The sequence below is a fragment of the Chroicocephalus ridibundus genome, chromosome 2, assembly GCF_963924245.1.
Source record: "Chroicocephalus ridibundus chromosome 2, bChrRid1.1, whole genome shotgun sequence".
Classification (NCBI taxonomy): domain Eukaryota; kingdom Metazoa; phylum Chordata; class Aves; order Charadriiformes; family Laridae; genus Chroicocephalus; species Chroicocephalus ridibundus.
In genome coordinates this window covers 90268907-90291215 of record NC_086285.1, presented here as the reverse complement: position 1 = coordinate 90291215, position 22309 = coordinate 90268907, and the positions used below count along the sequence as shown (strand labels likewise).

General features: G+C 40.7%; 1 protein-coding gene across 3 annotated transcripts in view; it reads right to left on the bottom strand.

Annotated features, from left to right (window-relative positions):
- CTNND2 (catenin delta 2) overlaps positions 1–21820 on the bottom strand; it is a 680238-nt gene extending 658418 nt beyond the window's left edge. For all 3 annotated transcript variants that reach the window (XM_063326147.1, XM_063326148.1, XM_063326150.1), the window contains exon 1: positions 21647–21820. In XM_063326147.1, the coding sequence (XP_063182217.1) occupies positions 21647–21683 (37 nt within the window). In that variant the 5' untranslated portion in view covers positions 21684–21820. The remainder of the gene's footprint in view (positions 1–21646) is intronic.
- Positions 21821–22309: the final 489 nt, after the last annotated feature.

Sequence of the window (22309 nt, the reverse complement as noted above, 5' to 3'; positions counted from 1 at the left end):
TTCTATCTTCCTATGTTCCTCAGTCTTATTTGGTGACATCATACACACACTCTGAAGAAATTCACCTCTCTAACTTAGTGAACAACTCAAGTAAAGAAAAATGTAACCCCAGCTTGAGCAAGTTTCATTACCATTACACTTCTTTCTCTTCTTTCTAAACAAACTCCTACTACATTCATTAAGCAATAATTAAATCAGCTAAAATTTGGAACGTACATAGAATCATAGAATCTAGGTTGGAAGGGACCTTTCAGATCATTGAGTCCAACATCGTCAATATTCTAAGACAGATCTCAAAACAAACAGACAAACAAAAGACTAAAACAGCACATCATCAAAAGCATACTTCCAGTACCTTTTATTGTATATTAGCAAGGATCCTATTTAATCCAAACTCTCCCTTACGCCCTCAAGAAGCAGATAGAAGTAAAAACCTGGAAACAACCAAAAAAAGGCAATGAAATGCTGTTATTTGCCTTCTGGTCCTAGCTTTGAGGAATACTGAGAAGCAAGATGGAATTCAGAGAGTTCTTGAATTTTGGATGGAGAAAGAACCAGGTCCTTAGGGCTGCACATGAGATTTTGTTCATGATTTCAAATTTGATGAGTTTCTTACATTCCAGCATCAAGAAATGCAAGAAATTAAAACAGGGTTTACTGTATCTATAAATATATGATTCTCTTGGAATCATCCCAGAACCAGTGGTAATATAAGTATTATAATCCATAACATAACCAGTGGCAATATAAGTAGAAATAAATTAGCTTCAAGTGCTACGTTAAAAGAAAGGACAGAATATACAACTAGTACACTAAACACTAGCGAGCAACCAAGAACAATTCAAACAATAACCTCTGAAATGCATCAGTTCAGTAATGAATTCATTAATGTAAGGCCACAAAATATGATCATTTGATCTGATAGCCACAATAGTTTACCAATCTATTTATGTATTTTAAATATGTATACAGCCCCCAAGCAAATACATGAAGACTACTGCCATTTGATCGCTTTATTTCCATGAAGAACTACAACTAGTGTTAAAAGTCTAAACTCATTTCTAAAAAATCAATCTGTTTAATCTTAGCCTCCAACTCTCATTGTTTCATTTGCTACAAAATTAAAAAGCCCTCCATCAGAAATGACTTCCCTGTGAGGTACTAACAGACTGCAATCAATTTACCCCCTTCAGCTGGCAACAGAAGACAGCTTAACCTTCTTTATCATCTTCTGCAGGTGTGCTTTCTAGATCATGATTCACTCCAGTAAGACTCTTCTGAATACGCTTGCAGTGTCTCAGCTGATTGCAATGAAGGGTAAGGATCCTTAAACTCACAGTTATTTGAGATCATTCAACTAATTTTTAATCCAACGCATGCCATGTGATTTTTTTTTTGGAACAGGCTCATCCCTTCTCCCTTTTTCCTAAGCTCCAACCTCTTTCCTGCAAATGACATCAGATTTTCTCTGCACTCTCAGGATTAGCTGCATAAATAAAACTATCTTAACTTTTTGGTAAAAGCAATCGATTCCATTAGTCTTGCCATACTAACAAGTCTCTATTTACTGGGACAAACTTTTCTCTTTAGATAGCCTTCTCTCACCATTTTCACCATGTTTTCCCAGCACTCTATTGAAATTGTGTGTCACAGTTTAAGAATATATACTAACTTTTTTTTTTTGGCAAGTTCAAGCACTTAATTTTGCAATATTCTTAAAGTCCTCTTCAGGCAGATCATGTAATTGATTTATACATGATGCAATTTCTGTAGACTAAATACTTATCTTGATCACGAACCACTATAAATGCTCTGTTAATATATATAAATTATTACATTCATTAGGAGATTATGTAATCTGGGGAAAATCCCCCAGGTTTTACTCATGTAAATAGTTTGACTGATGTCAACAGAATTTTGAGTAAACATGAACAGGATTTGATTGTAATGACCAGAATACAAAGATACAAAGAATTCACATAACTTGAGGGAGTAGGGGAAACGGTCCTAGGTCATATACAAAACCCCCAAAGAATCATATGTTATAGCAGAAGCTTCCAAATACCTACAAAACCCCTAAGAACCTTCCTCCCCAATTTTTAGTCTGTGTCGATGACTTCAACCTTGATAGACCACCTTATTTTTAAAGACACACATCATTACTGTCTACAACCACTTTAAGCATGTTGAGGTTGCATGCAAGGCTGGGGTTAAGAAGAATTCCTAGGAATATTTCAAACTACAACATGTAAATATATCCAGGTATTTTTGGCACACCTATATGGAGAAAGACAAGAAACAAAGCAAATTTTGTCGTCTGACAAGGTGCCCCAGGAGCAATTACTAGCCCTCTAAAACCTAGTGCTTCTAATAGTGTCCTCTTCATTGCTAGCTGCAGCAGATTGGCAGTGACACTGCTTGATATATCGTCCAGCTGACAATATTTTGTCATGTTGTACATGTTTAACTGGTATTAAATAGTGTTTCTTAAAAAATTCTGGTCTAGTTTCTCTTGAGATGTGGTTACACGTCAAGAAGTCGATTACAAGTAACTATTTAGAGAAACTGTTCATGGACCATCTACCCTGTACCCGTCTCTACTATTGAACATCTCCCCTCCCTTTTTTTGTTTGGTTTAAATGCAGCGTTTGCCTAAAGCTAGCTGGGACTTTTGAAAACCTGGCAACAGTGAAGGGCATGATGTTGGGAAAGATTAGGAGTTACAAAGGAATGGGAAAATCTGTGATTTATAGACCCTGCTGTTAAAGGAAGCCTTGGTCAAGGAAACAGTATTTATCTCAGTGTATGCTCTGTGTGACATTAGAAACATCAGGTATTCTTTCCCTTTGGAGGAATTATGAATAAAGATTAAGTATGTTTTAAAAAAAAAAGAAAATGTAAAACCAGTCCTGTCCATCATACAGTTAGTGCCCAGTATAAAAAAAAAAAAACTACAAAAAAAGGTTATCATCGCAGAGTAGGAAGACTTCAGAACTAAAATTAAAGGAGCAGGTATTTCTATGGCACCTGAATTACCAAGAGCAGGAAGAGCTTCCAGGAACTGAACTTTGACCTGCACTTCTGACATTAGCAGTACAGGACCTAACAGCTTCTGTAAGCAAAGCCAGTTTTTTGGCACCCTCTAGAGGTTTTGCTCCCACAGAGAAGCAACTCAGAAGCTAGGTAATTAGAATTATCATGAAATTTGGAAGAGCTTACGATCCAGAACTCCAGCCTCTAACAAATGCAGACTGGTACAGAAAGGTTCACGCGAGAATACAAAACCAATACATTAGAGGTTCAATTCTGATTTCATTCAGTGTGATCAGACCGCTCACCTCTTTCAACTAGCCCAGGACATCTGGGTCTATAGGAACAAAAACTAGAAAAACACATCATAATTAATACTACCCTGTTATAAGAAAGGGGAATTTAATTTCCCCCCCATAACTCTGCAGCTTTATAAAATTTAACGTTTCACTTAGTTTATGAGAAAATAAAACAAACCCAGAGACAGACAGTAAAATACTAGATCATCCATCTATGCAACCCTGTAAACCAATATTCCTAACATTTATTGTCACACAGATTTTTTTTTTTAACAGAGTGGAATTTAAATTTTATTCATGTTCTCTGAATAAAAGCAGTGTTAATCTTCACTTGTCCAGCTTCTTCTCCCTTCCCCCCAAACCCTGCCCATACAAGGTCTGAAGGGGAAAAGGACTTTTGACTACAAAATTGCTCTATGCCTTATGACTTTTTGAGCAAGTTAATGTTAGGGTGCAACTTCCTATACTATATAATAAGGAACTACCTGTTCAGAGCTCAGTAGATCATGCTCTCCTGATCCAAGACAAATGTGCTCAAACATTAAGCATTAATTTTCTGCTATTATCATCCCATAAGTCCAAAAATACAGAGTCTTTCAAGCAGTCGTGCAGATTTTAACCAACTTCCTCCAACCAAAGCAGGATAGCTTATTATGAAAGATAATGATATGATACTTCATTATGAAAGAAAAAATGAACAAACATTTTAGAATCTGAATATTAAAGAGGCATTTACTATCATCAATAACATGACAAAAAATGTAAATTCCAACTGTGAAGTGCTTATTTTTAGGATAGTTTAAAATTGCAAGCCATTAATCCAAAGCTTTCTGACTCCAAGAACGCTGGTCTTTTGTCGCAAACATCTCTCCTTCTTTTTATTGAGAAAGCAAATAAAACCCACATGGATCAGAGTGTCCAGAAAAAAGGGAGCATGCTACATATACTTCTCCAGTTCCAGTATCAGAGTAATTTGAGACATACACATCACTTTAAATAAAGTAGAGTGCCATATCAGTGACTGGTGAAATGAAATGAAGACCAATTGCTAACAAAATCATATAGGGTCTATTTTGGAGAAAACTGTAATGAGAGTCTTGAAATATCTTGATGATGGGCTCCTCAGGGATCCAGCTTTCGCTACTCTGAATTTTGAATTTCAGGAGACTAGCTCTTGAATGTAGAAGAGTTGGTCTCGGGCAAAGCTGAATGGCGCTGCACAGACACCCTTACTGCAGGCGTACTGGCCCTACTAGAAACTCTGCAAAGCTCTGAGCTCCTTTGCATCCTGTTATGTCAAAGTTCTCAGGCAGCACCAGAACATTCATTTGCCATCTGCCTGCCAAGAAACTTGTCCTGCACACTGGACAAGCCACAATGCAACTGACATTCTTGGGATGATTAACCTATCCAATGTTCAATCTGAAGACCATGTACAGACTCCCATTTGCAGAGAAACCAGTTGCCTACTGTGTTAAAAGCAAGTGTCAGTGGGAACATATCAGACCCGTACCCTCATTTAAAACAGCTTCCATTCCCAGTTTAAAGCCTTCTTCCTCATTCAACGTTAAGTAACAGTTAAACGGATACTGCAGCCCACTAATTACTTTGAGACAATGCAGATGCCAAAGCAGAAGTCAAAGAACAGTTGTAAATTATCTAGAAATGCAGCAGAACCGCGCACAGCTCTCCAGATGTAGCCTCATCAGTGCTGTGTAGAAGGGAAGAGTCACTTCCCTCCACTTCATGGTGATGTTTTTCCTAATGCAGCCCAGGGGGCTGTCTGGCCTTGTTTGCCATGAGAGCACACTGCTGGCTGATGTCCAACTTGTCCACCAGGAACCCTAGATTCTTCTCTGCAAAGCTGCTCTTCAGACAGTTGGTCCCAGCATGTCCTGGTGCAAGAGGTTATTCCAACCCAGGTGCAGAGCTTGGCATTTTGCCTTTGTGAACTTCACAAGGTGCCTGTCCGCTCTTTTCTCCAACCTGTTATCATCTCTCTGAATGGCAGCACAATCCTCTGGTGTATCAGCCACTCCTCTCAGTTTTGTATCATCTGTAAACTTGCTGAGTGTAACTCTGTCCCATCACACAGATCATGAATGAAGATATTAAACAATATAGGACACAGTATCAATCCCTGGGGTACACCATTAGTGACCAGCCTCCAGCTGGACTTCATGCTGCTGACCACAACCCTTTGAGCCCAGTAGTTCAGCCAGTTTTCAGACCATGTCACTGTCCATTTATCTAACCCGTACTTCAAGAGCTGGTCTATGAGGATGTAATGGGAGACTGCCAAAAGTCTCCCATCAAGTCATAATAAATCACAAACACTGCTCTCCCTTCATCTATCTTCTTCATCGTAGAAGGCTATCAGGCTGGTCAAGCATGTCTTCTCCTTCATAAATTGATGCTGACTACTCCCAATCACCTTCTTGTCCTTCATATGTTTGGAAATTGTTTCCAGGAGGATTTGCTCCATCGCCTTCCCAGGGAATGAGGTGATGCTGACAGGCCTGTAGTTCCCCAGATCATCCTTCTTGAAGGCAGGAATGATGTCCACTTTCCTCCAGTCCTCAGGAACTCCCCTGTTCGCCATGACCTTTCAAAGATAATTATTAGAGACTTCAAATCTCCTACAACTAGTATAAAAGTAGAATTTTTAATGTAGGTGATGGGCAGATGCCATGACAAAGTGGATTAGTACCAACTCCACCACTCTTCAGCGAGCAAATACACTGTTGCCTACAAACTAATTCCGAAGCCCAAGTCAGCTGTTTACTAGGATTTGATCAGATACATTCTTGCCTCTCTAACAGAGTGTACAGTGGAATAACAGGAAAAGCTCTACTGGAACCACCCTGAGACAGCTTGATAGTCACAGACCGACAATGAGATGCCACGGAATTTCATGCTGCCACAGCCATGAGGAGCGAGCTCTGGTTCTCTGTCACTAACAACGCCCTGTGCCTTAACCCAGCAAAAAGCAGCATCCAAAACAAGCCAGCTAGTAGCTGAAAACACAGGTAATGAAGCCTACAGCAAAGCTCGTAAGAGACTGAGTGATGTCAGGGAAGGGTGCTCAACTGTGGAACTGTGTGTTGGAAGAAGGTGGGGAAAAAAAAAAGACAGACAAAAGAAAAAAAAGATTCAAAGTCTATCCGTCCTCTGAGCACACACACAAAAGAAATATTATCTCTACCATGGATAAAGGAGATAAGGTACTCTGCTATATCCACACATAACGGTAAACAAACTTATCTCCTAGGAACTATGGTTTTTAAACTGAAATTTCTCTTCAGATTATATCTGTAGGAAATACCATTGTCATTCACATTGTATTTACCCTTTTGAGGTGTAAGTGATTGTTAACTATGCAAAAGTCTTGCTGATTGTAATCTGACAACCTAGAGGAACAATGGATAAGAAAAACAAAGACATGCTTTGAGCAGCTCCTAGAACAGCAGTGTATAAAAACATAAGGAGTAATCACCTTATGTACATGCATTTAGGATACTAATATTTAGAATAATGAGAGGGGCAGATGTTCTAAAATTCACTGTGCATTTCAATAGACAATACTATCGAGGCTGACTACAAGTATATACATGGATCAGTTGTGAAAATAAAATTTCTCCAATAAACTGAATTCATTTTGCTCAGCAAACCTTTTTTTTTTTTTTAATTATTGTTTTAACTGAAATAGCAGCAGCTACAAAAGCTACAACTAACGTTTCATGGAATTTGTTATGTTTAACAAATTTTATTTTTCAAATTAATATTGCATTAAATATCTTTTTGATTGTGTATTGTATCACTACCTGCAAATTATTCCAGAACAATAAACACAATCCATAGTATGGCCAAAAACATCATTATACATTCTTGCCACCAAAGTCATTACCTACAGTTGTTGAGGTATTTTTACTTCATTTTAAACACACTAAGTGATAAAGGCAACTTCTACCTTATATACAAAGTGCAAAGGTAAGTCTATGGTTACCTTCTGATCCACTGAGTCAAACCCTAGGGTGCTCAGCCACCTTGGCCCTTTCCCTTTTTGTTCCCTTTTTGTTTCTTTTTTTTTGTTTTCTTTCTTTGTTTCTCCTCACAAAATGAATGTCAAGAGAAATGACGCCAAAAAAGACCACTTTTGAGAAATCATCTTAAAAGCTCTGAGATATTTTTAAAGCAAACCAAAATGCGAATAGCGTTTAATGCTTTGTGAAAGTTAACAGAAAATTGCTGAGAGATTGTCCAGGTATTCTAGGGCTTACCTATGCTAATTATTTTGCTGAAAGAATCTTCAATTACTTCCACATCAACTTGACCTCTATTTGAAGAAGACAACCTATGGATACAGGAATTCTAAACATTCGTCTTGAAACAGACAAAAAAAAAAAAAAAAAGAAGGAAAGGATTGGAAAGAAATTATTACTGGTAACACAACAAGGCTTGAACAGAAGCTGTCCGGCCAGTTCTCTCTCTTAGTACATGATGAAACAACAGCAACAGACTCTTGCTCACAAAGGAGTTTAATACCATTCCTTACACACTCTGTGTTAATACAGTAGTATAAATGCTGTAGCAAGTGACCACCAGCAGGGTATTCATTGACACTTTCTACAGCTTCATTATTCTTGCAAAAGCAAGTTCTGGTTTTAAACTTCTCACAGGGAAGACGCCCAGTACAATTTACCTTCCTCCCCTTCTTTTTTCCCCTCTAAATGACACCCCTTTTACTGATTTTCATTTTTTTAAAAGAAGGGGCACAAGCTCAGTAATGACGCGTTCTGTTTTGGAAAAAAAGCCACTTGCATCACATAAAACATGTTGTTACCTGCTTGGGAAAGCATCATAAGAAGTCAAGCAAAAGTTAAGTTTTATGCCATCCATGCACTGAGAGCAGTAGAACAAGGGACAAGTATTTGCTTACACGACATGGAAAGGGCTACATGTTCTAGGAGACGGAGTACATAAGCAACAAGGATCCTATTTTCATGTTTGTACCTGACCTGTTTTCACCCTCTCTAGACTTGTTTTCCCTTCAGCAATTGTGTTAGCTAGGTTTTTGAACTTTTCAGCACAAGGACCATCTGTGAGCGTGCTTTGGACAGCACCAGTTCAACAGGGTTGTGATCTAAGTTCAGTTGTCAAAACACTGAGGGAGTACAAAAAGAAGAGCCACCACTATGTTTGATTGCTTAGATGATTGGTAAATTAACACTACAGTCTGCTACTCCATCTGCATTCTTGCATATGGTCTTTCGTATACGGTACAGTTAATGAATCTACAGCACACAATTTTCTCAACGCGCCCTGGGAAGGAGTTGGTTAGATGCCACTCTGCACAGGCAGAGTGCTGAAGCATAGTCCTGACTGTGGTTCTTGTGTTTGTCATTGCTTGTAAAAGGTCACGGATGAACTCAAATGTTTTGAGATCACTCCGTATTTCAAGGTGGGAAACACTGGCATATTACAACTAGCTTCGAGCTCCTGTTGTAACTCAGTTCTGAAGTCCAGTTTCATAACAAAATTAGCCTACTGAAATACAGTATCAATAAGAAGCAAATACACTTCCACTCAAACATTGAGAAGTTTGGTTTGATATAAGAAGAACAATAAGAAAGTTTGAAACGAGAGCTGCAGACCGGATGACCGGAGGAATTCCTGAGGCTCCCACCACAAGCTAGCCTGCATCTCCAGACAGCAGCTTGAGACCCTTGACATCACGTTTTTGCACCATGAAATTATTTCATCTATAAAGCAGTATCATAAACCACGGAGGGCTGCAATACGTAACGCGTGCACACTTGTTAACAAGTGACAGCACTCACATTCTGTCAGAGAGCAGGAGGGATCCCAGATGTTTAAAATAATTTAAAAAAATGAAATAATAATGCAACAACAGAATTCAGGAGGCAACAAAAACTTTGGTGATATTCTATTTAAGCCACTAATGACTGTTTCAAGACAACTGAACAAAAAGCTGTTACAGAAGAGGAAGCCCGCATGACAGAAATAAATAATTAAGAGAGAGGCAGCACTGCTTTAAATGTCTGTTATGTTTTGGGTAATATTGGAATGTCATATTTAGGTACTTTTAAAAACTCTGCCTATATATTCAAACTTCAGAAGTTCTGTACATAGAAATGCTCAGACCTTAAACTGCAATTCCCATTTTATTCTTCTTTTCTACACATATATGAAAAAGATGAAGATTAATACATCAGAAACATTACACAATGTTCTATAAAATCATTCAGCAGGGTAAGTCACCTTTTTGAAGAAGCTCCAAAAATGATTCATGTGCAAAGAAGAAAAAGCTTTGTACTGGCCTTCCTTTCTCTGACTGTTCCTGTGAAATGCAGATGTATAGCTGTGCTTCAGAAATACACTTTATATCTAAAACCTGGTATTGTGAAATAAATCACAAGTCTCTAGCCCTTTCACATAAACTACTATGAGCTGCACATTGAAGGGAATGGAATACAAAAATAAAATTATTTTAGCTATCCTCAAACTCTATTGAAGTAGTAGAGGATTTATCACAGTGATGTTGCCTCCTTTAGCTGATCCAAAACCAAACATAGGTCTCAACTCATACCGTTCCAACAGGCAAGGTTCTTGATGAATCACACAGGCAACCTGAGGTGCTGTAGCTACCACTTATTGCTGAGGTTGATTTCCCATCTGAATGGGAGCAGCCACTGAAAGCCCATACCACGCTTCTATGTAGACATTTCTACCTGCACATACGTTCTCCCACCTTGATACAGACCCTGAAGTATGTCTGTCTCTCTCATACCATCTACTTAATTTAGTTGTACTGTAACTAAGCACTGTAGAGTCTTGTTTCACTGTGAGAACACAAATATTTCTCCTTTAAAAAAAGAACTTCATCTAACCTGAGTTTTAGGTGGCTACCACACTTCCCAGCAGTAAGAAGTTAAAATTCTCTCTCATTTTTATTTTACAACTTTTATTCAAATAACAACGTCCCACATATTAATGCATGTGCATTCACCAAATATACAGAAGAATGGGTATTTCTAAATGTGTTCTCAGTATCCAAAGCTTGCACTTCTATTGTCAGATGAGCAGAAAAAGTTGAAGCTAAAGTCCAATAGCTTACTCCAGACCTGAAGACTAAATCACTTCATTAAAATGTCAAACTAACTCACTAACCCTATTTTCAGTATAAACACCAAAATTGCCTCTTTGTAGGGTGACAGCATCCTAACATTTACAACACATCCACCAGCACATGGTTTTGCTGGATAGGTAGGTAAGCATGAAAGAGGACAAACTAGTATCACCTTGAATGTGCACAGGGGAGGAAACCTGGCACCTACTTCTCTACAGACAAACAATTCAAGAGACTATATATAGTAAGGATTCACCTGGATCCTTACAGTCCCCTGTGTAGGACTAATGCATTTCAGTGGATCAACAGGTAGAACAGTTAGGGAAATACTTTTAACTTTGTAACCCCAAGAACAATCACTCCTTTCCTTCCCATTCTCACTCTGAAATCAGTTCTAGGCACTGCTGCTCTTCTCCACTTGTCCCATTTCTGCCCCCCGCCAGCTCAGCTTTTTCCTACCAACCACTTATTCACTTTTGTTAAGCAAAAAATATGACTATATTGCATAGCACTACAAATTAGACACTCCTAAATAAAACCATGTAACAAAACCCCTTAATTTTTGGCTACCTGCCAATACTACGTCGTTATTAAATCCAAAGTAGAACCAAAAGACCATAGTTTAATACAGATTTATTAGAAAAGTATTTGGAAAACATGGATACTTAAATGTTATGATGAGAATATTAAGCCCTTCAAAAATCAGTAGTCCTTGCTTCTTTTATTACAGTTATGGTATTGTACTCCAGGCATGCTAAATACTTTATGAATAAGTGAATTTAAAAACAGCGAAAAGGGGAAAAATAATTGCTTCATTCCCAAGAACATGTATTTCCATAAACTTAGTTACTTGTTTTAGAGGTCTGTATGACTTTCTAGAGAGCAATACCATTTATTGACAAGTACACTACAGTATCTGCTAAACAAACCTTGTACTTCCAGAACTACACTGTTCTACAGGTCAGGAAGGATATGTCTGTAAGATAAGTTAGCTAAGCAAACTAGCATTATGATTTTTTTCCTTCTCTTTCCCACTCTTCCATCAGTTTTCCCCCACCTGGAACTCATATATTGATCAAATCTGGAAAATAATCATTTCACCCAGTGTAGCAAAATTTATGAGTTCTGAAGTATAAAAATTATAAACTATTACTGAGATCACTCATCCTGCCTGTTGTATGATAACACTGTAATACCTGTAATTTTCTTTAAACCAACAAACCAACCCCCACCAAACAAAAAAAAGAACAACAAACACCTGTGTCATGATAAATGTTAGATTGTGGAGTTATTGAAGAACAAGTGAAAGAAGGCTGAATAAGGAGAAAAAATATTTTTACTAAGGGACATCTTGTAAAGCACAGGTGTCCCATTGAATCAGTTGGATTTCTGTTACCATACTCAACAAGAGTACAACGGGGGTTTGCCTGGGGGAAAATACAAAATTACATGGCTTTTGAGCTCGAAATACAAGTTATGTAACGCTCGTGCAAGAGAGGAATTTTAACATTTGACACAGGTCCAGCTAATTCCAGACCTGCTTATAGCATACGAATAGAATATATGCAGGCATGCATTTCTTAAAGTTCAAACTGTGTTTTGTTTATTGTATCTGTGCAAGATCTCCTGTTAGAACTGGTATGCTTTTGTAAATAATACACTTCTGAAAATGTATTTCTTAAAGTATTTACTGGAAATCATCAGACTGGTTCAACCACTTACGTTAAAAGATTGAATTAGCACCTTTCTTACTCATCGACAATACAGCAACTGTGCCTTCCAGCCTCTCTCCCTGCCCCCACTTTCCTCCCCCAGCCTTTTTTGGTTTGCTATTAACAGTACCTCAGATCTCCTTCTCTGCCTTGGACACCAGATAGGCAGTAAAAAAAAAAAACCAAACGCAAAAGCAATTTATACTACGGAGTCTTTGGCTCCTTGACAAAATATCATTGCTCTAAGTCTGTTCTGTCAATAGATCACCAGCAATCTGTCATTTGGGGACCTGAAATATTGTCATCACCACTGATCAAAAGCCAAGTAGCTCCTCGATGGATATTTTTAGAGGGGAGGCGATGCTGAGAGAGTCTCAGACAGAGCGATCCATCAGCAATGTCAGCCTGAGGACTCCAGTGGGCAGAGGAATGTTGTAGAGGAAACCCCTGCTTTCCCCTCGACGGCCAGTTCCGGTTTGAGTAAATATATTTCGGTAGTTCACACAAAACCAAGAAAATCAGGTTCTCTGAAGTGACGCTGCCCCACATGTTACCCAACGAAAGGACACCAGCATGTTCAGGAGGCCAGACAGAGGTGCCAGACCTCAAAAATACAAAATGGCCCAAAGTACTAAAAGTAGGTCGAGTTTATGTGGCACTTAGCTGGACATAAATGTTGAGTATAGCATATTCCTCAAGCACCAATGTTGCACTTGCTAAAAATAATAATAAAATTTTAAAAAATCTTACTTTGGAAAACAAACTAAATCACTTTACTTAATCTAACCGTGCAAAGTTTTAGCCATTCTAAGCTAAACTGAAGGCATAAAACACAATCAAAGTCTTGACTTTTGTTTTTACCGTTCAAAAACTTGTATTTTCTCTGCTCAGTTTAATTCTTTTTATACTAATACACATGAAATAGAAGAAATATTTATTACTCGCTACCGAAAATTCACATCTCTTCAAACAGACTGGGGAAAAAAAAAAGACAGCAAGACCTATACATCCAGTGTACCTCCTGGACCTAGAGACAGAAAATTAAGAATTATAAAGCTGATTAATCTTGACTACTTCTAATTAAAATTTATTTACAGAGAGGGAACATTTAAGACAACTGATCAAAACTCAACCTCAGAAAGACAAAGAGGTGATATAAAGGTCAAGTTTTACACCATACCTTTGCATTTCATCCACATAAAGTAACTGCTGCACAGACCTACGCTACATAAGGTGACACAGAATGTAAGGAAATGTTTGTTTCTTTCTGAAATGAGGAGTATTATCCATCCTTTGAGTGCTCATTATGACAGTCAGCATTGAGAATTAAGCGCACAGGCTCCCAGTGGAAACACTCAGAGGCTAACAAACTTCCCTAATTTGACCAGAAATGCATGCTTTGGAATTTGTTTTTATTGGAGGAAAAAAAAAAAAGTAATGACACATATTTTAAAGACCTGTTTACCTGAGAGCATTGAACAATTGCTTAACAGAATAGTGCATTAGGTTTCTCACGTATACTATGGCTTCTGTTCAATGCTCCCATTTATATGAAAAAGACTTCTTGGTATCATGACTCTGTTTCTAATGCCAATTCTTAAAACCTGTGATTCTAAATTTACCCTTCGATTAGACATGCATGTTTCTAATTAAGCTCAACCTGCCCATCCTTCTTTGAGGAGATTAAAGTCAGAGTCCACCAAGACCCCTGAGGCTTTGTGCAATACTTTACTTGCTCTTGCTAAAGACAATAGAAGTCAGAAGTGAAAAATAAGTGCAATAAACTGCTAAGCTTTTCAGAAACACTTTCAACCAAAAATACATCCTTGTGAACCTACAAAATCTTTACGGGACCATCACATTTACACAGGAGAAAAAGAGGAAATGGTGCTGCATATCTCACGTGCATTCAGCTATAGGAAGCTGTATGACATTAGTAAAATAAAAGCATTTGTAGTAGTTAATCCTTAATGAGGTCTGTGCCAGATTACAAATACTATTTTTCCCCAGAGTGAACCAAATTTTACCTTCTAAAAATCATGTAGACATAGCTGAGAGGCATTTGGGAATTCACTTGGTGATCCCAAAGCAGAACTTCCAACCCTGTTACTCAAAATCCTTCTGTTGGGCACAAATGCTATGGACGTGGTTTAACAACAGAAATAAAGAAATAAAATGCAAGCGCCTCCTGGTTTTTTGGTTGTTACGGTAATTTTGAGAATGCATTAGGCCTCCTATGTTATTGACGCTTATGTAGAAGAGATATTATCACATTTCCAAGTTTTACCCAGTACCACCAGATGACATACATCAGCACTGCAGTGGAGTCCATATATAAAGTGTGCTGGGTTGACCCTAGCTGGACACCCACCACAGCCACTCTGTCGCTCCCCTCCTCAGCTGGACGGGGGAGAGAAAATATAACGAAAGGCTCGTGGGCTGAGATAAGGGCAGGGAGATCACTCACCGTCACAGGCAAAACAGACTTGACTTAGGGAAAATTAATTTATTACCAATCAAATCACAGGAGGATGAGATATAAAACCAAAATTAAGAAACCTCCCCCAACCCCTCCCTTCTTCCCAGGCTCAACTTCACTCCCCATTTCTCTACCTCCTTCCCCCGAGCAGCACAGGGGGATGGGGAATGGGGGCTGTGGTCAGTTCATCACACCTTGTCTCTGCTGATCCTTCCTACTCAGGGGGATGACTCCTCACACTCTTCCCCTGCTCCTGCGTGGGGTCCCTCCCATGGGAGACAGTTCTCCACCAACTTCTCCAACATGGGTCCTTCCCACAGGCTGCAGCTCTTCACAAACTCCTCCAGCATGGGTACCTCCCATGGGGTGCAGTCCTTCAGGAACAGACTGCTCCAGTGTGGGTCCCCTATGCGGTTCCAAGTCCTGCCAGTGAACCTGCTCCAGCGTGGGATCCTCTCCCCATGGGTCCACAGGTCCTGCCAGGAGCCTGCTCCGGCATGGGCATCCCATGAGGTCACAGCCTCCTTTGGGCATCCACCTGCTGTGGCCTGGGGTCCTCTAAAGTCTGCAGGTGGATATCTGCTCCAAGGTGGACCTCCATGGGCTGCAGGGGGACAGCCTGCCTCACCATGGGCTTCACCACGGGCTGCAGGGGAACCGTGTCTTTGGTGCCTGGAGCACCTCCTCCCCTCCTTCTTCACTGACCTTGGTGTCTGCAGAGTTGTTTGTCTCTTATAGTCTTACTCCTCTCTTTGGTTATTGCCATGCATTATTTTTCCCCGCCCTTCTTAAATACATTATCCCAGAGGTGCTACCACCACCACTGATGGGCTCAGCCTTGGGCAGTGGTGGGTCCGTCTTGGAGTCGTCTGACATTGGCTCTATCGGACATGGGGGAAGCTTCTGGCAACTTCTCATAGAAGCCACCCCTGTAGCCCCCCTGCAACCAAAACCTTGCCGCGTAAACCCAATACATAAAGTCACATTATTCTTGTAATTCAAGCTTTAAAACCATTTGCAGTAAGAATAGCAAGAATTATGCGATTCATCAATTACTGTCAACCTCCTTCATTAAAGGACAAACTTTTTCAAAATACCCAAAGCTTTTGTGTTCTATTTACTGCATTTCTAAGCACCCTAGGTCAGACAAGGTGAGGCACTGAACTGAAGGTTCAGGTTACATCATGTGGTGATCAAGGATAAGGTACTTCATCAGAGATATTCAGAAAGTTTAACAAAATGATTAGTCATATTTGACAATATGTCAAAATGCTCATAGACTGACCTAGATTTTGATTCGTAAGAATCCACTAGATTATCCACTCTGTATTTAGCATCTACACTGTTTAGGAGCCAGCTCCCACTTTCCATGAGACTTCAGCTTCTAGATCATGCAGAATCTCACTTTCAGAGGTACCACGCCATTCAGAAATGAGATGACGCCATTAGGCATGTTCACAAGCTGTCCTGAAGTTGAGTTGTTGTAAGAAATGCAAGTGAGAAAGAGATGGTGTTAAGAATGCCTTCAGGTATCTGCTTATTTAAAGAACTCAATTTCTCTAAAAATTCTGGCAAAAAACACAACAATAAGGTTTGCCCAACAGGCTCTCCCTGTCTAACCTTGAGACATTTCCATTGTTGAAAACCTTCAAGCTGTTGTTGCCTTAGATAACGGTTCTCTGACCTAGCCTTCCTTCTGCCTTCTCACTCACAACACTTTCCATTGAATAGGAAGCTCCATATCCAATGCCATGCCATTTTTCATGCCAAAAAGTAAGTGTGAAAAGGCTTTCACCTTCCCATATGCCAAACAGGTAAAGCAACCGTCCATCTCTTGGCAAGGAGAATGATTATTTTTAAACAAGCAAATTTGACTGGGACAACAACAACCTGCTTTCAAAGAAACCCGCTTACTATCCAGCCAAGTACAACATTAGGAGAAAATACCAGAATGCCAGGACTTGATTCACATCATCATGTATGTCATTTTCAGAGAAGTGCACTCCTTTGTACAAGTTAGACTTTTCGCTCAGATAATTCTAAAATAATGAAAATAAAAAATATATCTGTAGATCAGCTAGCATACCAGAAATGCAGAGTCATGAGTTCCAGTATTTCAGTCGAAAAATATAAACAAAAATTTTAAGGTTCACATGTTCTGTTTTCAACATGCAGTACAGATTGTCTTGCTTTTCAGATATCTAGCTTCAAAAACTGTAGAAGTACTCTCACGGGAAGCAGGAATTAAAATGTAACACATTCCTTGAAATTTATTGTCTGAAGCCTTGAGTTATCCCTGCGACCCTTGCCAGTCATCCTTCCAAACTGCTCGCTGCTTGTAACGGAAAGCCTGTACCTTTGCAGGATGCAAATTACAAATTTTAATAATCCTAGTGGTACTAAAAGCTACAGCAATTTTCTACCACCACATTGAAACTTAGGTCTATTTATGTCCCCAAACATCTTAGTAATTTAAAATAAATTAAGCTGATAGAAATGAGCACGTAAGAGTTAAGTCTCCTTCAGTAGGTTTAAAACAATTAAGAACCCCATCAGAATCCCTATTTACGCTACCTGCATAATTTCATTTGGCTCACTTCAAAAATTCAGCCTTAAAGGGATATTTTGGTGTTACTTAATTGAACAATGATTGACTGTGTTAGGACAGAAGAATGTACCTATGGCTGAAAAAAGAATACATTTATGTTACACTAAGCAGAGAAATTTAAGTTTTACTGTCACTTTCCAAAAGTAATTTTCTCGACCAAATGGAAATTACTGTACTGTGAAGATTTTTGGGAAATGAAGAAATCAATTGCAAACTTTGGCAGGAAAAAAAAAAAAAGATGGGGAGGGACACGGTAGAAGAGACTGGGGGGGGGGGCATGCGGAAATTAAAAGTCTTCCCCTTGAGAACCTCTTAGGAAAAGCCCCTTTAGCTCTCAGGTATTCTTGATTTTGGATGTTACTACTCAAAGTGGACTCTGCATATTTGTGGCTTCTCAAATGCAAACAAGTGAAAAATAATGATTTGTTATACAGTACAACTATTATGGCTAATGCAATAAACCATAATAAAATGTATCATCAAACATGGTTATTTTATATATGAATTTAAAACAGTTACCACCTTTTTTGGTAGGTCTGAGAAGTATGAAGTTTTAAAGTTTCGTTAGAAGCCTGGGGTTTTTTCCAGAAACTTCAATAAAATAGGCAGTAGCCAAAAGGACAAGATAATACAAACTCTTCCATGCTTTATGTCTCTTGAAGTTACTGCTTATTACTGTAATTGAATTTTGTAAAGTAGAACAGGCAGATTAAGAGCCAGTAGGATGCACTAGAAGTTAGCATGCCAAGAGCAATTTAAACAAATATTAAATACTTGCTCTCATAGATAATGTGACGTTTCTCCATTTCTTAGTTTTACACTAAGCTGGCAACTAATAGAAGACAAAAAAATCTATTAACATGGCTATCAGTTTACATATAAACAGATACCATATTTCCTTTTCAATTTAATTGAACTTAAATTTTGTCCAGCATATTGCCAGAGAATCTGGTCAGGCAATCTGCTTTTACAACCCATTCATGACACGAAGTTAGCACATCCCAAGGGGATAGAAGAAATTGTTTCAGTGTGTCATGCTGCATTCAGACTTCTTTCCAAGTGAGCCTAATTATAGAGGAGCCATTAGCCAAAGGGTCGTGTGGTTCTGCAGTGCATGAGCAGAGGATTGCACACCTGTCCTGCTCAGAGACTTCCTATTGACATAAGAGAAATAACTTTTCCCACCATGCCCCCATCAAAAAAAAAAAAAAAAAGAAAAAAGATCAGAAAAATAATGTTTTCGCAGGTGTAATGACTTTTGTCAAGAAAAAAATCAATCTCTTATTTAAAAGCAAATGTGTTTTACTTCAGAACCATGCTGTCATTTAAAAAAGAAATGCACCATATTTAACAAAGCTGCCTCCATTAAGGTTTATTGTTTACTTGTATGTTATTAATAACTAGACTACTAAATTTAATACTGTGCAGTTAAGTAAGCATCCAAAACTCATCCTGTGATAAGATCTTACTGAAACCTTCAAAGGGGAGGAACAATCAATTTCATTTTTGTCAAACCTCAGCTGTAACTTGAAATATCAAACTCTTCCTGACTTACAAGTGCAATCAATAAGCATCAAAACCACAGGTCCTTATTTAAGTAAAGAATATTGTAATAATGTATTTTCCTTATCTTGCTGATACTCCTGAAAACAGTTGCTTCTAGGAATTGTTGAAATGTATGTTTGAAATCCTAACAAAGATATACTGGAATTTCCACAAGCGATAGGCTCTTAAAATCATATCACACTGAACCATGAAATAGAAAATGTATCTGAAATTTAGTGCAAAATTTAACACTCATGAGTTCTGCTGATTCTGTTATCTGCTCCATTTACATGCCAATCTACAGCCCTACCTAAAAATGCATTTCTTAAAACCCTTAAAATAAGCTGCACCAGTACCTCCTTTGTAGCATAAGTTGATTTTACACGTGTCTTGAGAAACAAATACCTAACACCGAACCACAGCCATTAAAGTGATACCATCCATCAGCAAAGGTAAATTATGCAAATGAGAATTATGCAAACACCTTTTTTTTTTAGTTGCTACTATTTCTATTTTGTGCAGCTGTCTGTCAGAGTTCATTATGTGAGGACGAAATTATTTTAGTAGCATTATTCAAAAAAAACCAACCAAACCACAGCAAAAGTCACAAGCTCGTGCCAGTGATGAGCTATTTATTGCTTTTAACACCTGACAAACAGAACTCGAGCACCGTAGCTGGAGTTCCCTCCCAAAAGCATCTTCCTTGCAATTCATAAAAAGTCATGCAACTGGCATTCAGAAATAAATACTTTGCCTCCTACCAGCAGCTTTGAAGGGTACCTCCTTTGGTATGTACACACGGCAGAGCCCGCTACTCCTTTTTTCAGAGCCTCTCTTATATAACAGACTGCAAAAAACCATCTCTGAACAACGTGATCGAGATGTGATCTCCTGTTTCGGTACTACAACATTCAACACAATCACATTCAACGGAGTCCCGAGCCATTAATCAACTTCTTACTAATGAGGATGATCTATCGGCAAGTTCTCTGCAGTTTTGCAGATTGCAGACCGATAGTCAAGGCTCCCAAAGGGTAAAGTCATTCACAGACTGAAAAGAGACAGCTTCACCAACTTGGCTCAGAATTAGTCTTACAAGGATATTTGATCATCGTAGAATGTCCGAGTTTTCCTTACATATCCCAAACTTCCTAAGCACTTTGGGTTTAGGGTTGGGGCTCCTCCCCAGATAACCTGGGTAAAGGTAAATAGGTTCACAAAAGCCCTAAAGCCATTTGAGTCCCTAAGGCCCATAAGTAGGATACTCAGCAGCTTTCTCTGGAGACCTGCACCTAACTCCCTCACACCGTGTCAGTCACACATTGACCAACTAATGAAGCTGCTTGAAAAATATCGACCCAGCCTACATGAGTTAGATAATCAGTTCATTTTTTAATGAATATATTCTTAACGAGAGGACGACAAAGATACTTTTCCCCTATCTTGATTTTACAAAAGCCCACAACAGACTTACATAAACTCTGTATAATTCTGGGTAGTCCTCTCGCTATCTTGAGGTACGTAAGGCTTAGCATAACCTAAGGAGGGGCTTCCTATGAACCACAGCTCACTGTTTTCGCTTTACATACAGACCACCTACAGAGACTGTGAAAATAAACCTGCAACATGAAGTTTTTACTTTATCTTGCTATTGACAATAAAAAGGCATACATGTTCTAAGGGGCATGAATATCAGTTACTGCAGCCGATAAAGTTGTCAGCTGGGTGTTTAATAAAGGCCCTGTTCCTTTTCTAAATATTTTCTGCAAGTTTTGGATATTTTTCTATAATGCACAGGGTTAATCACGACACCCTGAATTCGAACAAAGCACACCCTAACACTTAAAACTATGAGAAAGAAAATGTCTCTGCACAAAGATGCTTTATTCCAGTCTTTCATGTAGTCGTGCCTCCAATTCGTGCCACCGGTCCCTCCAGGGGAAATTTAACATGGTTTCTAAAATGATCCTTCTTCAGGCTTTTTTTATTCCTCTCTGAGATCCCTGGCCAGATGAATCTGTGTATTCCATGTACTGCCTGTGCTGCTGCACCTCCTCTGTGGCGACTTGATTCAGCTGAAGCTACGCTTTGACCGATCGATGCAAGCACATTACACACCAGAATAAGAGTAAGGTAAGGGTAAAGGAAAGAAAAAGCATCTTTCCTTTCAGCCATTAAATATAGATCAACGAAACATCACATTGCACACCGCGGCTCCCCCACCACCCCCCCCCCTCCGCCCGCTCCTCGAGCGCAGGATTTCGCAGACGGTGGCTTCAAAGGAAGAAACACCACACACACAAACACACGGAGACACACAGACAGACAGAGAGACAGAGGCAGCAGCCGCCGCTCGGAGCCGCCCCAGGGCCCGGGCCATCGCGCCGGCATCTCCCGACCGGGCTCCGCGCAGGGCCGGGCGCTGCCCCCGCCCGCGGGCTCGGGACCGCGGTTCCCCCGGCCCCTTCTTCCTCCTCCTCCTCCTCCCCGGCCCATGACTTCACTGCCGTAACGAGTACATTAGCGCAGGGCGTCGGGAGACACGGTGCCGCCGATGCCCTACATAAGCAACGACTAACGTAGAAAGAAAGAGCTGGGGAGGGGGGAGGAGGCGCGGGAGGAAGAAACAAGGGAAAATAACGCACTTTGTTCCCTCTCCGCTGAAGGCACAAACACAGCTCCCGGCAGCCCAACCCAGCCCGGCTGCCTCGCCGAGGGGAGCAGCGCAGGAGCCCGCACCAAGAAGAAATACCACGCAAGCGGGAAGGGTGTGTGTGCGGCGGGGGGGGAACCTGGCACCATTACGGTGCCTGCCGTACTCACCGATCGGCGCCGATTCCGCCTGCTTTCTCCCGAACATATACCAAAACCCAACAGCAAATCCTCAGTCCGCCAGGCAAAGATGAAGAAGGGGGGATGGGGGGGGGCGAGCGACGGCCCCGGGCTTCACCGCAAGGTCCTGACCTTGCCCAGCTGCAGCATCTTCGGCTGCCCCCTCGCCCCCCCCCCCCCACTCCGCCGGGGCGTGCGCGTCTGCCCGTCTGCCTGCGCGCCCCGGTGTCCCCGCGTCCCTGCGAGCGCCCCGATCCGGCTCCGAGGGGGCTCCGCCGCAGGACAAGCCGCCCGCTGGCTGCCGGGGCGAGGCGGACTCGGCATCCACCGCCCCGCCGCTGGGGCGAGGTGCGGGGCCGCGACCGCTGCTGCTGCTGCCGGTGCGGCGGCGGCGGCTGGGGCGGGCTGCGCGGCGCCGCCGTAGCGCAGCGCGCCGGGCGGGCGCACCGGCCGCGGGATGTGGCCGAAGGAGAGACAGCCGCCGCCGCAGCATCTGCCGCCGCCGCGCTCCCGCCCTCCCTCCCCGCCTGCCTCCGCCCCTCCTTCCCCCCGTCCCCTCCCCAGTAGGAGCGCGCCCGCCGCTGCCGAGCAGCCGGCGCTGGGGAAGGGGGTGGGGGGAAAAGGCGGCCCCGCTCCCGCTGAGGCGCCGCCGCC